Source organism: Diplotaxodon limnothrissa, linkage group LG23 (assembly GCF_057381915.1).
Source record: "Diplotaxodon limnothrissa isolate DT_005_m linkage group LG23, D_limnothrissa_male_GT1.1, whole genome shotgun sequence".
NCBI classification, from domain to species: domain Eukaryota; kingdom Metazoa; phylum Chordata; class Actinopteri; order Cichliformes; family Cichlidae; genus Diplotaxodon; species Diplotaxodon limnothrissa.
Window position 1 is genome coordinate 11,174,458 of NC_140617.1, and position 15,237 is coordinate 11,189,694.

At 44.4% G+C, this 15,237-nt stretch overlaps 1 protein-coding gene across 1 annotated transcript in view; it reads right to left on the bottom strand.

Annotated features, from left to right (window-relative positions):
• sema6bb (sema domain, transmembrane domain (TM), and cytoplasmic domain, (semaphorin) 6Bb) overlaps positions 1–15,237 on the bottom strand; it is a 138,166-nt gene that overhangs the window by 44,874 nt on the left and 78,055 nt on the right. Inside the window, exons 6-10 of the mRNA XM_085349046.1 lie at positions 7,249–7,347; positions 5,705–5,795; positions 5,180–5,299; positions 3,726–3,814; positions 2,748–2,965 (exon numbers count right to left, since the gene is read on the bottom strand). Of these exons, the coding sequence (XP_085205172.1) occupies positions 2,748–2,965; positions 3,726–3,814; positions 5,180–5,299; positions 5,705–5,795; positions 7,249–7,347 (617 nt within the window). The remainder of the gene's footprint in view (positions 1–2,747; positions 2,966–3,725; positions 3,815–5,179; positions 5,300–5,704; positions 5,796–7,248; positions 7,348–15,237) is intronic.

A 15,237-nucleotide genomic window follows, 5' to 3' on the forward strand; every position in this document is an offset into this window, starting at 1 on the left:
GGATGCAGCAGATTTACTCTGTTTTCCATAAAATATTTTTCTTCCATTCCTGGGCGGTTATAACAAAACTAATGAGCTGTCAGTCTGTTCCAGGAGAAATAGACGTTTTTAGCTGGCAAAACAACGACAAATAAAAATAATGAGAATGGTTTGTTTTCATTACCAGCCCCAGGTAACCCTTCAGTTTGACATCCCGCTGCTCTTTTTTTAAAGATATATCATTTATTATATAAACTAGGAAACACAGCTACCAGAAAGCTCCTACACTTTCTCATAAGTTTGATGTTTCCATGACCTTTTGAGCATCAGGTGTGCAAGGAGGGTGGTCGGTAGGAAGTCTGGACTCCTCTTTCATTCCCGTTGGGAGAGAAATGACCCTGGGCTCCGGCGCTGGATCGACAAAGGAACTGGCAACCTGGGGTGATGTTATGTTCTGGAAACGAAGATGAAATGATCCCACAATGATCCAAAACAGTGGAGCAGCTGTAAAATGACTCCAGGAGTACGTGGCTCACAGGTGGAGATGAGTAACTCCCGAGCGTCCAGGGGAGACAGTAAAACCCTGACTTCATTCCCATGCTACAGTCCAACACTGCACAGGCCAAATAGCAGGAGAGAATGGCTCTTTCCTCCACTCCCGGGTCCCTCTTCGTGCTGTTTTCACTGCAAGCTGCCAGCCAAAGCAATTTGTCTGGCAAGCACTTGGCCAGTGTGGCGCAGTGGGCCACACCGGGGCCAGTGGGAGGTTTTTTTAGATCACCTCACACATTCTCTGTATCTCTTTGTGTTTACTTTCCTCTTTATCTGTCCATCTGAACCTCCTTTTCTCTCTGGCTCGGCTGCGGGTTATTTAAAACAGGGCCCAGCGGCAGGTTGCGCAGGCAGGTGTGGGCGTGTGTGTGTTTAGCCGGCGCGCTTCTTCGGTAAACTGTAAATGCTGTTATCTGGGAACCGCTGTGAATGTTTCCGAGTGTGCGAGTTTGTGTGTGCATAAAGCATCCATCTGTCTCTGCAGGCAGTGGCCCCCACTCGCAGCGGTGCCCTTCCAAACACGCAGATAAGATGCAGCTGATGAAACAATTTTAGATGTCAGAGAACGCACGTGTTGTCCGTTATTGACTTCCTCGTCCTTGAGTTTCTCATCCGTCTCTTCTCCTCTTTATCTTTTTTCTCCCTTTTAAATGTACTTGTCTCCTCTGTGCTTGTCCCACCGTGCACCTCCCGCGCCCGCTGCGACAGAGCTCCATTATATTCTAAAAAATAAAGATATATAATGGGACCACTGATTGATGGCAGATAGGCTGCTGGTGGCATTACAGTGAGAGGTTTGGATTGCTATCGCACCAAAAAGAAGGCGGTTGCGAGCATTTCCAAGTGTGTGCTTTAAAGTGCTCGCTCTAGCAGACACAGCAAATGCCATTGAGGTAGTGTAACATGAGTGGGCCATCACAGAGAAACTATACTGAATCCCGCTCTATAATATGAGCCACTTAGACTGCAATATAGTCATAGACTTTCATCCTTCTGCTGCTCGGAGGACGCAAACATTCAGAGCAATTTAGGCTCAGACTTAGTTCTAAGATGATGCCTTACAATGCCGAGAAAAACAGCATCAAAGTGCTCGGTGAAAGCATCTTCAAACGCAGCATGATAAGCAGATTACTGTAACTGTATGAGGAAAGAGACATGGGATTAAAAAAAACACACTGCCAAGGCTCATCGTTTGAGTCAGCTGTGACTTACATTTTCTTTTCTCACTTTTTCTGGGTTACAGTTTGTGTTGTCTTTGGCTCTGCTAATGCCCTCAGCCTGCAGTAATCCCCCACTTACCGGGTAACATCTCTCCTCCTCCCTCCTCCTCTCAGCGTTCTTCAGTTTAATCGTGTCTTTCAACAAATCACCCTTTTGTCCTCCATGAAAGCATTCCATGTGTCTTAGATTACTCTGTACAATCCTGACCTCTGCACCCCAACACAGGCACGTTCGTTTTTCTGGAGCTTGTAGGAAACCTTGCTCTTTGTCTCAGAGTCGGCGAAGATACAAACTATGGTGGTCCACAAAAGAGGCAACTACACACATGTGCATTTCTTTAAAAACACCAACCATGACAGAGACAGAGGACCCCCCCCCAGGCCTCATTCACACATTTATTAAACAAAAAAAATCTATAAAAAAATAAACAACCTGCAAAAAAATGCACTTAAAGGCAGAAAGGTTTACAGAAGTCAGTCCCTTTGGGGTTCTGCTGCACGTATGATGTAATATAAGCAGTGATTTCACGAAAACAACTCAATGTTGAGTTATATATCACACCTGAACATCCCATACTGAGTTCATACAAAGGCAAAGAAAGAGCAGTGTCATAAAAATGTGAAATGGACAAAGGAGTCTGGGACACAACCGCACTCTGTATATAAAAGATCAACAGTTAGAGTCTTGACTTGAGCATTTTCACCAATTTTGACATTGTTCATGTGTGCAAACCTACTTTATCCTGCTTTTTTACTCTAATGAAGAGCATAATTTTTTAATGAACATTCAGCAAGACTTTAAATACCATAAGCTCACCAAGAAACAAGTACAGCTGGACTTTCTATAACCAGAGGACTCGTGAGGATTCTTTGAGAGAATGGAGGTCTGCGCTGGTCGAATGTACATGCCGCGCTCTTCACATATGAAGGAAAGGCCACGATTCAGGGGTCTTAAGTCTCCCTGTGTGTGAGAGAGTCTCCTGTTTGTGCAGGTACCTGTTGGCTGGTGTGGAGAACACCCCCAGGACGATGTCCCTGCCGTGCATCCTGATGATGGGGCTGGTGGAGTGGAGCAGGTTAAAGTAGAAGTGGGAATCGCCGGGCACGGAGCAGTTCAGACGGGCCTTTAAGAACGACGTCCACTGCTTCTCCAGGACGCGCTGAGACCCGCCTTGATCCCGCTTGCATACCCGGGCAACGCGTGACACCACCACCTGTGAGGAGCCGCGAGCAGAGAATATGATACTTACTATACAGAACGAGCACAGCTTGCTTATATCTCCGATGACTCCAAAGCTGGGCAGTTAATATTTCCTGAGGTTTCATCTTGAAAACTACATATTAAAAAGCTCTTTTTAACTCCAGGGCGATCTCTGAAGAGTCATTTGCATGCTATTTGCAATGTGGAAACGCTTTTTTGACAGATCATTGTTTTATAATGCTAAATCTAATATCAATTATTCATGAAAATGTCAGTGCATCTCAAAATTGCTTCTTTGAACACACAATAGCGATGCCTCTTAAGTATCAATTTACTCTGCTCTCTGTAAACATGTCGCAGCCAGGGACCTTTTGCAAACACTCCCCAAAAGTGAATTGCTAATTTATTAATGAAACAGGTTTATATTTATTTATTTTTAGTTTTAATAAAGATGCAGCTACTGCTCTGGGGGCAAGAAATATATCAAGTCAGTAGAAAATCGACCAGTTTTTCTTAGGTTAATACAGACAGCTGGTAATAACGTGACTTGTTGCATTAGATATGCACGTAAACAAATACAAAGGTGAAAGGTCATCGCAGTTTTTAAACAGAGAGATACTAGACCTGCAGCTCTCTTCATGCTTGCATTCTAATGATAAATTCCCACATTTCTCTCCAGTTCCTTTTAAAAGATGCTGTGAATGGACCTCAAGGTAATGTGAGAGTGCTCAGCAGGGGAGGAGAATATATTTCCTTCGCAATGACTTCTTTACCTTCTCCAGGTAATTGAACTCCATGGCTATCTCTCTGAAGAAGAAGTAGATGTGAGGTCCCCACTCCACGGCACTGACAAAATACGGCTCTGTGTCGTAAGAGAAAGAAACACTCAGAGAAGCAAACAAGAAAGGCGACGTGTGCAGGAGTAGTGCACGGAGAGAACAGGTTTCATGAAGTACAGGCGAGAACGAGTATAACAAAACAGCATTTCCATTTGCAAATGCATCATTAATTCCCACAGCAACCGAGCGACATGGGGGCAGTGAGAAAGAGGCAACAGCCATGCTTAATTTCATTACATGGTGAAAGGGGATTTCACAGCAAACAATAAGCACATTATGACTCCCTCGTGCTTCCGAGGAACGAGGCAGGCGTGCCTGGGACCTTCTAAAACCTGTGTGAGCATTAAGACCAGGGGCTCGGGCAATGTGATTGGCAGGTCCACTCAGTCTGGTGACAGTGTCCACCAATCACACTCTGTATTTTTACTTTGTAGCATAAACACCGCAAGAAGGTTTCTAATAGCACTGGAAATGCAAAGTGTCTTACTCTCGAATATTCGAACTGTAAAATAACTGAAGGATCTTGCGTTTCAACGAATAACAAAAGCCGTAGTCTGTGAAAAAAGCTTTCATGCACTGTGATTGGCCCGCTTGTTTCCAGCAGTCAAAGTCACCAACAAGTGCACGCAGTGTTTTTCAGTCAAACGCGTCACGTCAAAGGAAGCAGACGATGCTGCACACGGCGTTGAAGGGGCATGATGGGCTCAACGGTGGAAGCATTTTACCTGCATGCTCGAATAAACATACACATGTGCCAAATGTAGCGTGTATCTAGGAGCATGGCTGTGAATAATGAATACACAACGAGCTTGTTGCGAACACAGCTACCGTGCCAGCGACGCTGTCATCACAGGTATAATTTATGGTAGATCTGCGGCTTTTTTGACTGACATGTGCATCATGTATTAGATTCATGAGGCACTTTAAATGGTTAAAAACTGAGTATTTTTACAGGTTTAGATTAGGTCTACTAACAGATTCTGCTGTACTATCACAGCAGCATATAAAGTTATTAAAATTAGCTTCCTTTCCCCCTGAGCCAACAAAAATATACGAGGATAAAGTAAAACTTTGAGATCCTGTTGCAGGCCCGGGGGGATAAACGTTTGGTCGGACACTGTGTAATATGGGTGATTCTGTGAAAGAGGCAGCTCTGTGTACAGCTAGCTGCCTGCATGCTGACTCAGACCTGTCCTACCAGCATATGCATCGATCCACGTGCTGCTAAGTAATGTGGACACAAACTCCAGCCATCAGACTCACATTAACATCAACAGCAGGCGTGATGCTGAGCGCGCTGCGCCGACATAACTATGCTTGACGGCACACAAACGAACACGCCCACTCAAAGCGTCCACACACACACACGCACACGTGTCTGCAGATACCTCTGAACCACTTGGAGTCGTGCTTCACGGTGCGCAGAGCAGGACTGTCCCCGAGGCTACGGTAGATCACCGCGTCGATGGCCAGGAAGTCCGTCACTGTGGCCGTAAACAGATTCCCCTCTGATACACACAGACACACAGACACACATAAAAACAGCTGGTGAGTTGGATCGTCTGCCAAAGCACCATCATAAACAGTGAAGCTGGAGTTAATGTGACCTTTTATGCGCTGCATTATAAACACGATGTGACTGACCACTCAACAATGTAATTGCAACTTTTCTACACGCCCACACAAAAATAACATTCGTTTTTTTTACTACCAGCTAATATCAGATAAGGATCTGAACAGTTTCAGACACACTATTGATTATTAATGAACGAGTTCAAACACAACGGGGTAAACTGAAGCTGAGGAAACGCTGCGGCTCTCTTTTGTTCTGCTCAAGGGACAAAAATATCTTTTGATGACATCGCACACTTCCTCATTGTGTGACAGCACACGCTAAACAAACCATGTCGTACCTGCGACCAGAGCTACGTTGGCGTGTTTGGGATCATAGGGACACCGGGCCATCCCACTGACTGTGTCTCCCAGCATCTCCAGAGTGTCTCCCTGTTAAATCACACACACACAAACACAATTAGATGCATGCATCAATCTGGGTACTCCAAACAATATGAATACATCTACAGCAGCATCATGAAAACAAACCACAAGAGAATGGCAATTAGGGAGTGTTACCATAAGTGCAAACTAATGATTCACTGGAGGCAATTAGGCACAGCGGCAAACAACAAGAGAGTCCCATTTTCATCAATAAATAACACACACACACACACACAGACGCATACACATCTATGCATCCACGTCCACACGTGTACATTTCAATAAAATTGGCAGCTCATGTAATAAAATCTCTGTTATTCTTTCACTATCAATTACACAAACACAAACCGTTTAAAGGTCGCCGCAAGCAACTATTTGAGGAGAGCAGCAGATTTGGAAGACTTCAGCTCTCATCGGCTGTTTGAAATGAAATAATTTATAGGTGTCATTTCATTAAAACCCTGCTTTAAATAGAACAGTAGCTAGCATCACTAACTAGTCCCCAGAGAAAATGTCAGCCTATCAGGCAGAGACAGGTGAGGTATACGCTGTTGTAGAATGTCATTAGCGGCTGACAGATAATGGGGCAAGTACGTCTCAGTGTTCCACTGTTGCACCGTGTTTGAAATGTGAGAGACTGAAAATAACACTTATCTGAGAAAGCCTTTGATAGTGAAAGGATTTTTTTCCTCTCTCTCTTTCTCCCTCCGACTCCACTGCCGCTGCGGAATGATGTGAAATCACTCCAGTCGATGATTAATATTTATGTGCAGGTTTTTTTCTCTTCTTCTGCAAGTTTAAAACGGTTACTGTAATTGAGCGCGACAGGGATAGGCTAAGAAGTGGAGCGCGCTCCCTGCACGGTGGAGGATTCTGGTGACTTGCTGCTTGATGGATGCAAACCTTCAGAATCTGACAAATGTGCTGTGGGACAGTGCTGGAGAAATATTCAGAACACATTTTGGCTAGTCAACGCTTACAGTTCTAGCTCGAACTCTGGCATCTTTTAGATTCCGCCTCCATCTGTGGCATTGCTTTTCTCTCTTTACCGCAACAAGTCACGTCTCAGCAGCCTTACTCTGTGAATACGCTCCTCTCCCTCTTTTCCCCTCTTTGTGTTCTTCTTGATTTTCTGTCTCTGACTGTCAATGATAACAAGCTCGGCAGACCACAAAGTTTAACCGCCGAGAAATAACAACTGTTGTATCTCAGGAAAACGAGGCGCTGGAGCTGCCAGACAACAAGGATAAATAACTCCTGGGGAGGCAGTCGGCACTGACTCAACTGCTTGACAAACAGCTCTAATGAAGCTGTGCGTTCTCACCTGAACAAGTGCACTAATTGATCTATAGGAGGGAGACTCTGTTGTAAAAATAGACATTTATCAGCTAAGAGGCGCTCGACCGCTCGCAGGTGGCGGCGTAGGGCGGCTGCGATCACCCGCCTTGGGTTTACTTACAGTGTAGTTGGCACACAGCGGGTTGAAGGCGTTGGTTCCGCACAAAAACAAGCCTCCGTTTCTGCTGAGCAGCACTTTGATGAAGTTACGGCATTCATCCTGCACGAGAGAAAGACAGAAATACAGAGAATAGGCTTAATATGCAGGAGGGGTGAGTCTGAGGAACAGATGATGGCGCAAATAGAAAAAAACCCTTTATTTTTCAGACGCTGATTGTCATGGATCGCTGTGTGGCAAGCAGGAGGAGGACCCAAATGCAAAACTCACAGACACGGGGATGAACTTAAAGAACACAGCTTTAATGCTGGCACGGCAGAATACAGGAAATACAGAACTAACTGGGAAAAAGTAAACTAACATTCGCAGGAAGGCACAGGAAGCTCCACACAACATGAGGGACGACGTCACGCTGAACAGAGGGAGACGCAGACAGAAATACACAGAGGGTTAACGAGGAAAGTGGGAACACACGGGGAACACAGGTGACACTGATAATCATAACGAGACAGGGCGGGGTGAACTGAACATGACATGTACGGGCGTGAGAGTCACAAAGTAAACAGGAAGTGCACAGAGGTTCAGACCGGAGGAGAGAGAGCACGGGGAAAACACAGACATAATGGGCAGGGGAAACATGGAATAAAACATAAGGAGAGACGAGGGCTCACAGATACACAGAGGGGCACACAGGGGGTAAAAGCCTGAAGGGAAAACACTTAGGGAACAACACAACAGGGCAACTCAGAAAACATGGCCTAAGCAAGGAACAAAATACAAACATACAAGAAAACTAAGAACACTGGGCCAACATGGCCCAGGACCATGACACTGATTAGCCAAACCGCTCTGTGAAATGAAGCTTTTCAGCTGCCTGATGTGTGGAATTATCACACCATTACTGCTGTCAATCACAGTGATACAGTCTGAACGTAGCCTGCAGAGACTTTAGGCGTCTACCCCCTTCACACATGCATGCACACGTGCACGCATACACACAGCAGTTGATTGACAGAGGGTAATCCAAAGCAGCCTTAGGATTTTAGAACAAGCGGCAGATTTAAGGCTAATTTCTCAATACGTGAAGCGCGTGTAATGAATAAATAACAGCAAGTCGCATTTTCATTCTTTGAACAGTCGTGAGTTCAGCACCACCATGATGGCGGTTTTTGCCCCACAGTCCCAAATACAGATAAATGTTGGTGTCTCCACACATATACTGTGTTGTTACTGTTAGCTTTTTTATTCATTTATACTGTGCTACTAAAAATGTTTCTTCATTTATTGTTAAAGCACGTTATCGATCATCTTTAGCTCATTAGAAGGCATCATTTATTAATTTATTTATTAATATTTTTAGTTTTCAATTTGACCTCATGTACCAGTAAAGTGCATCTATTTGTTTCAGCCATGTCTGTCATGTTAAACATACTGTATATCTATATATCATACCTTATATCTCAACATCTTATTGATTACTTTAAGCATTCTCGTTTATTCATTTCTGATCGATAACTATTTTAATCACAGATCTGTAACTGTACAGGTTAGCTTATGTGTTAGCTACTGTGCAGACTTCACTCTCTTTCCTGCAGCATTTAGGTGAACGAGCAGCTTTATTTATTTTTTAACTTCCTTTTAATTTAATTACTGGAAACACTTTTCTAATCTTTCTGCTCACCTATACTCACTAATTCCCGAGTACTTTATTAATTTCCATGTTCTGCTGCTTTCAGCTTCATATTTTGAATGCAATCATTGCACTTCACCCTCCGTACTATTTACTTATTATTTTAGAGATTAATTGCATTATTATAGATCAAGCTACTGAGCAATATATTGGTGATCAAACTCAGTAGCTGCAAAATTAAAGAGATATAAATCAATAATTAGAATCTAATATATAAAATCATATATATGATTTTGAAAAGTGTCATTGCACATAATGAGCACATTTAGTTGAGGTAATTTAGCTATATTTGATTATACCACCCACGCACTATTATGCTACTTAACTAAGATTATTCGTTTATAGGAAAGGATTTTGTTGAAACTCTTTTCACTGCACACAAAACAAATCTGTAAGACGACACAGGGCAGCGCATGAGCCTGAAAGTATGATTTTATGTTCTGATTTCCTGAAGGAATTTTTCCATCCATGGTTGCTAAGCACAAATTTCAGATGTGACCTTTAACTGTAAAAGTCAAAAGGCACTGACAGCAATTTGCACTTGCACAGCCGCCCGAGTACGCAGAGTGAGTGGTCATGTACAGTAGATCACTGATACAGCCAGCAACCCCCAACCCACACCACAGCACACCACTGTCCCAGCCACGATGGCACCAGCTCTGCCACACACACACACACACGCACAGACACACCAGATGGGGTCTACTTCAAGACCACCGCCCACATTAATGTTGATGGAAAGAGGAGCAGAGATGAAATAAAAGTGGTGTGTGTGTGTGTGTGTATTCATATCTTTGTGGGGACCAAAAATGGTAAGTTTACTATACTTGTGGGGACCAACAATCCTTATGGGGACCAAAATCCTAGTCCCCACGAGTTTGAAGGCATTTTTGAGGCTGAAAATGTGGTTTTAGTGTCAGGGTTCCAGGTGGTTTATGGTTAGGTAAGTTTAGGCTAAGGGTTAGGGTTAGGCATCCATTTTTAATGGTTAGGGTTAAGGTAAGGGGCTAGGGAAAGCATAATGTCAATTAGATGTCCCCACAAGATATGAATACCCAACATATGTGTGTGAAAGAGATCAGAGGGAAAGCAGTGATATGCGAGACGGCTGAGTGTTATTCCAGATGCTCCACCCTCTCCCCCACCTTTCCCCTTCTCTCCCCGCAGGGATCTCGTCTTTCAGCGGGAAGAAAGAAACAGGAAAGCAGGAAGTGTTTCCACGTGAACGGTGTGAGCGCATGAAGTGAGTTGAGCGCAAGGTGCAAATTTCTAATGGTTGCGCCGCTATGTGACAAACAGAAGTGCGACTGTCACAGTACTTGCGGGCGTGTGCGTGTCACTCCCACACACGCAGAGTGTTGCGTGATGCATATAGTTAAGTACACATTGTTAGATTATAATATTATTTTATGCCATGTTATACCCCTAATTAAAGATTGTGAATTATTATGTAGTTTTAGTTTGCATTATTCTCCTGAATTAGAAGAAGCTGATAACTATTACATTAGTTAAACTGATTTGCATTACATTAAATTGCTGACTTGTTGTGAATGAATGATATTGTTTTATGATGCATTATATTGCTGAGTTATAAGAAATACTGTTTGCAGAAGGTTATTGTCTAATTTGTCTGAGTAGAAGAGAACAGAGTGTGCTGGAGTTTTCTGCCCCATTTCAGCAGGAGCAGATAAACAGGGAGCCAAGGTCGTAGCTCAGGCGCTGTGTGAGAGAGAGCATGTGAATGTTTAGGCTTTTTATGATAAGGTGGAGGCACCAGAGGCTATAAAAGTTTGAGCAATGCTCCACCATTTTGAGATTTGAGGCTGTCTGCATCAGTGTCCATCTCCCACGTGTGTGATCATTAAATCATCGTTTGACTCAACCCGGCCGGACCAGTGTTGTTATTGTGGTTTTTCTCTTGTCTCCATCCCCAATATTTTGAACCTTAACAACATGTAACGAGTACGTTTGTGTGTGCGTGCATCAGAATCACAGCACAGATGCAGGCTCGTGTGTGAGAATCGTTTGCATGCTGTTTGTCGGTGGGGCTGCAGTCTGTCAGCTTGGTCAGAGCTGTAATCACAAAGCCAGATGAAGCACTCTTAATAACAACCCAGACCCACTGCCAGCATCTCGGAGATGGGAGCGAATACTCAGAAGAGCCAAACCGCTGCACAAATGTGTTCACTTGGCAGTGGCTGTTCAGCTAACATTAAGGATTTCATGACTTTAGAATAAAACAAGGTTTATAACATTTTAACTATTCAGTTCTGCACTTTACAGACATCATCCAAACTCATCCTGTGCTGCACACATGCATTTTATTAATCCCCATTCATCTATTCCAGGGAGTCATTTGGCACTCCAGATACGAGTCTTTTTTTATTCAAAGCCCAATTCAGGCAGCAGCAGGATTAAGGTTTTACTGTGGGCTCCACATTAAAATAAAAAAAACAACAAACCTATTATAAAGGATCACGCTGTGAATTAAACAATCATATATAAACCCATGTGCTGTACGGTATGATGCCTCCTCCCCTTTTCTGTGCATCCCCTCTCCCTGGGTAGAATCCAGGCAAAACGCCACCTGTGCTGGCTGGCAAGCCTTCCCGAGACCCAGACGACTGCAGCCCTCCTCCTCCTCTTCCTTCTCCTGCTCCTCTTACTGACAGCGGCAGAGCTGCCTGTGCTCTGAAAAATTAATCTGCAGCACAGATGAGTTACACAGGAGCACACGCCTCGGTGCAAATATGGACGTAATTGTCAATGAAGGGATAAATTTACAGAGGAATGAGAAAAAAAGAGAGTGTGGAAAGCTACCAAGAGATGCTGCAAAAGTGTTTGCACATGTTTGCATATGCAAATGTACATTTATATCAACTAGATGCTGGCAGACAGCAGGGTTTAATCAGTTCCTCGCTCTTGAGGCAGATGTTAGCCGGGCTAGCTGTACGCTGCAGACGATGACAGAGCAAGTGCATTTCCCACTGCACAGCTAACCTCTTCCTCAGAGACACAGAAATATGCACATCCACCAGCTTTAAAATAATTGTAAGCAATCACGCACAGAGAATCCACAGCAACACAACAACAAGCACCATTAAAACCGAGGAGGCTCCACCTTCAGCATGTGCTTTTCATCTATTGTCCAGAACTCAGCCCTCAGTCTTCGATGATAACAACCTTTTCACTCGGCATAAACCTCAGCTCAGAGTTTTTTTTCCTAACGATCACTCTTTACTCCAAACTTCAAGAACAAGGTGTTTTACCTCCAGCTACAATAAAGACTCCTATCTTTGCTCGAACCAAAATACAAAACAGGTAAGGGTCGTAAAACATTCTGCTCATTTTCCTGTTTTAGGAGCAACCACAGCAGTTTTCATAGTCCCATAAAATATAATAAGTTATCACGATGACCTGGTTTAGTAATGTTTTGTACAATGGGAGCCATCTAAGGCAGTACATCAGGGGGTCGTATTTAGCAAGCTGCTCCTCTAAATCTCCAAAGTTTCCATTACATGCCTGGCTGGTCCCCTGATGTTAGCAACCAGGGAGAAGAGAGCACTGCTCTGCCAAGAGCCGCCATTGAGCCAGAACTCACCCACACACATATACTGTATACACAATACACTCACACACACACGCACACAAAGCCTTGGCGAACCCTCTTCCCCACTCATTAACAACAGGTCTGTCATTTCCAGAAAAATCCCCGATGCACGATTCTGACTGGAAACAGAGTGACTCTTCGTGGCAGGAACAAAGTGTGTGTATATGTTTGTGTGCATGTGGGCGGAGGATAAATTAACAGCGTTACCAAATTAGCACCACTGTGCTGTTCAGAGTGCTGCGGTCTTACTCTGAAGCCCTTCTTTAGCGTTTGATGGTAATTCTGACTGAACACACCACAGGCCACAAACAAACAGCACGCACAAGCAGGACGAAGAAGTGAGATGATAGAGATACAAGAATAAATGAGCAGAGAGCGAGCCGAAACGTAGTAAAAACCTACAGCTCGCCGGGTCGTCCGAGCACACACACACACACACACACACATTTTTCAATCTTTGACCGTAGCACTTAACCTGGATCACCTTTGCACAGCTCTCCAGCTGCAGACCTGCTGAGTAAACGATCACGTAAACCAGATTAATTCTAATTAAATGTGATTCTGTATGCTGCAAACATCATGAAAACCAAAGGCACCACGAACCCTTCTTTTCTTCATATTCACAGTCTTTGACCCTAAAAAGTCCTACGTTTGGTGATGAGCTCGAGTGCAGTCCACAGCAGCGTGTGGGGCCTGGGACGCTGAGTACAATCAAAATACACAGAAACACGAGACACTGGCCAGTTGGGAAAAAAAGATGACGATGACTCCACCTGGAGCGTTTTAAGCTGAGAAAAAGCAATAAAACCACAGCTTGTGATGATTCTACACAGAAACAGTCGGACGACTGCAAACCCAGAGCTCCTCTGAGAGCACGATTAACACAATATTGATCAAACAATCTTGCTAAGTGCTGCTTATAATGATGCCTGGCCGCTCTTTAAGCATAGTATTGCCTTTGTTTGCGTCTACATGCCCATGCTGCCACAGCCTGATACGCTGGCACAGAGCCACCTCTGGGGAGCGTCTCACCCCCAGCATCGTGCTCTCTCTCTCGTGCGATTTGCTTTTGTGAGGAGAGAAAGGAAAGAGGGAAATAAGGAGAGCGAATGGCAGCGAGAGACAATCAAAAGGGCAAATACGAGCGAGATAAAGAGACAGCGGAAAGCGCGGACAAAGGAAAATCTAATGTGGGTAGAATACGGTTCTGGCTCCGTTCCTCTTCACCATCTACACTGCAGACTTCTCCCACAATTCCACCCAGTGCTTCCTGCAGAAGTTCTCTGATGACTCTGCAATAGTCGGCCTCATCACTGATGGGGACGACAAGGAGTACAGAGGACTGACTCAAGACTTTGTGGACTGGTGCCAGCTGAACTACCTCCAGATCAACGCCAGTAAAACCAAGGAGCTGGTGGTAGACTTCCGCAGGCACAAGCATTCTCCACTGCAACCACTGAACATCCAGGGTATGGACATTGAGGCTGTGGACAGCTACAGGTACCTTGGTGTTCATCTGAACAACAGACTGGACTGGACTCATAACTCAGACGCCCTCTACAGGAAAGGGCAGAGCAGGCTGTACCTGCTGCGGAGACTCAGGTCGTTTGGGGTGGAGGGCCCACTCCTGAAGACCTTCTATGACTCTGTGGTGGCTTCTGCTATCTTTTATGGTGTGGTCTGCTGGGGCGGCAGCATCTCTGCTGGGGACAGGAAGAGACTGAACAGGGTGATCCGAAGGGCCAGCTCTGTTCTAGGATGCCCTCTGGACCCAGTGGAGGTGGTGAGTGACAGGAGAACGGCGGCTAAGCTGTCATCCCTGTTGGACAACGTCTCCCACCCCATGCAGCAGACTGTGACAGCACTGAGCAGCTCCTTCAGTGGGAGACTGCGGCACCCACGGTGTGGGACGGAGAGATTTCGCAGGTCTTTCCTCCCCACTGCTGTCAGACTCCACAACAAAGACTTTAACTGAACAAACACACACATCCACACATGTGCAATAACACTAAGTGCAATAATCTTTTCTGGCATCGTTGTATTTTTACTCAGTTGTATATAGCATTCGTATTCTATTTTTATCTTATTGTATATTTTTATTCTATTTTATTCTACTGTATATAGTATATTATTTTATTCTATTCTGTACAGCTGTGTACTGTATTTATTCTTATTGTATTCTAATTTTTGCGTCATAACTTTTGCACTGTCCACTTCCTGCTGTGACAAAACAAATTTCCCACGTGTGGGACTAATAAAGGTTATCTTATCTTATCTTATCTTAATATGCAGTGAGTGACAACAAGGCCGACTGTTGCATTCATCGACAGCAGCTTGGTCAACACGGGAAAAGAAAAAAAGGTGAAAGGATTAGGATATTGAATTTTCAGCCTAATTAGGGAGATACTATGTCCTTTGCGATCAACCAAGCAGAAACATTTAATTACAAAACCAATTATGAGGTGGCGAATGTATCACATCTGACACAACCGTCCCCCCGAGCAGAACGGGACATTTTCAGGAGGTGAAGTGGAGGAGAGGAGGGGAACCAGTGTGGGGGAGAGGATAAGGGAGGCACGTAAAACAGAGTCCTGATTGTGCTTGTGGACGGGTAGGTGAGAAACAAAAGGTCCTTTCGCACCATAACGGCGGTGAGAAGACCTCCTCGTTATGCTGCCTGTGGTTGTTCACA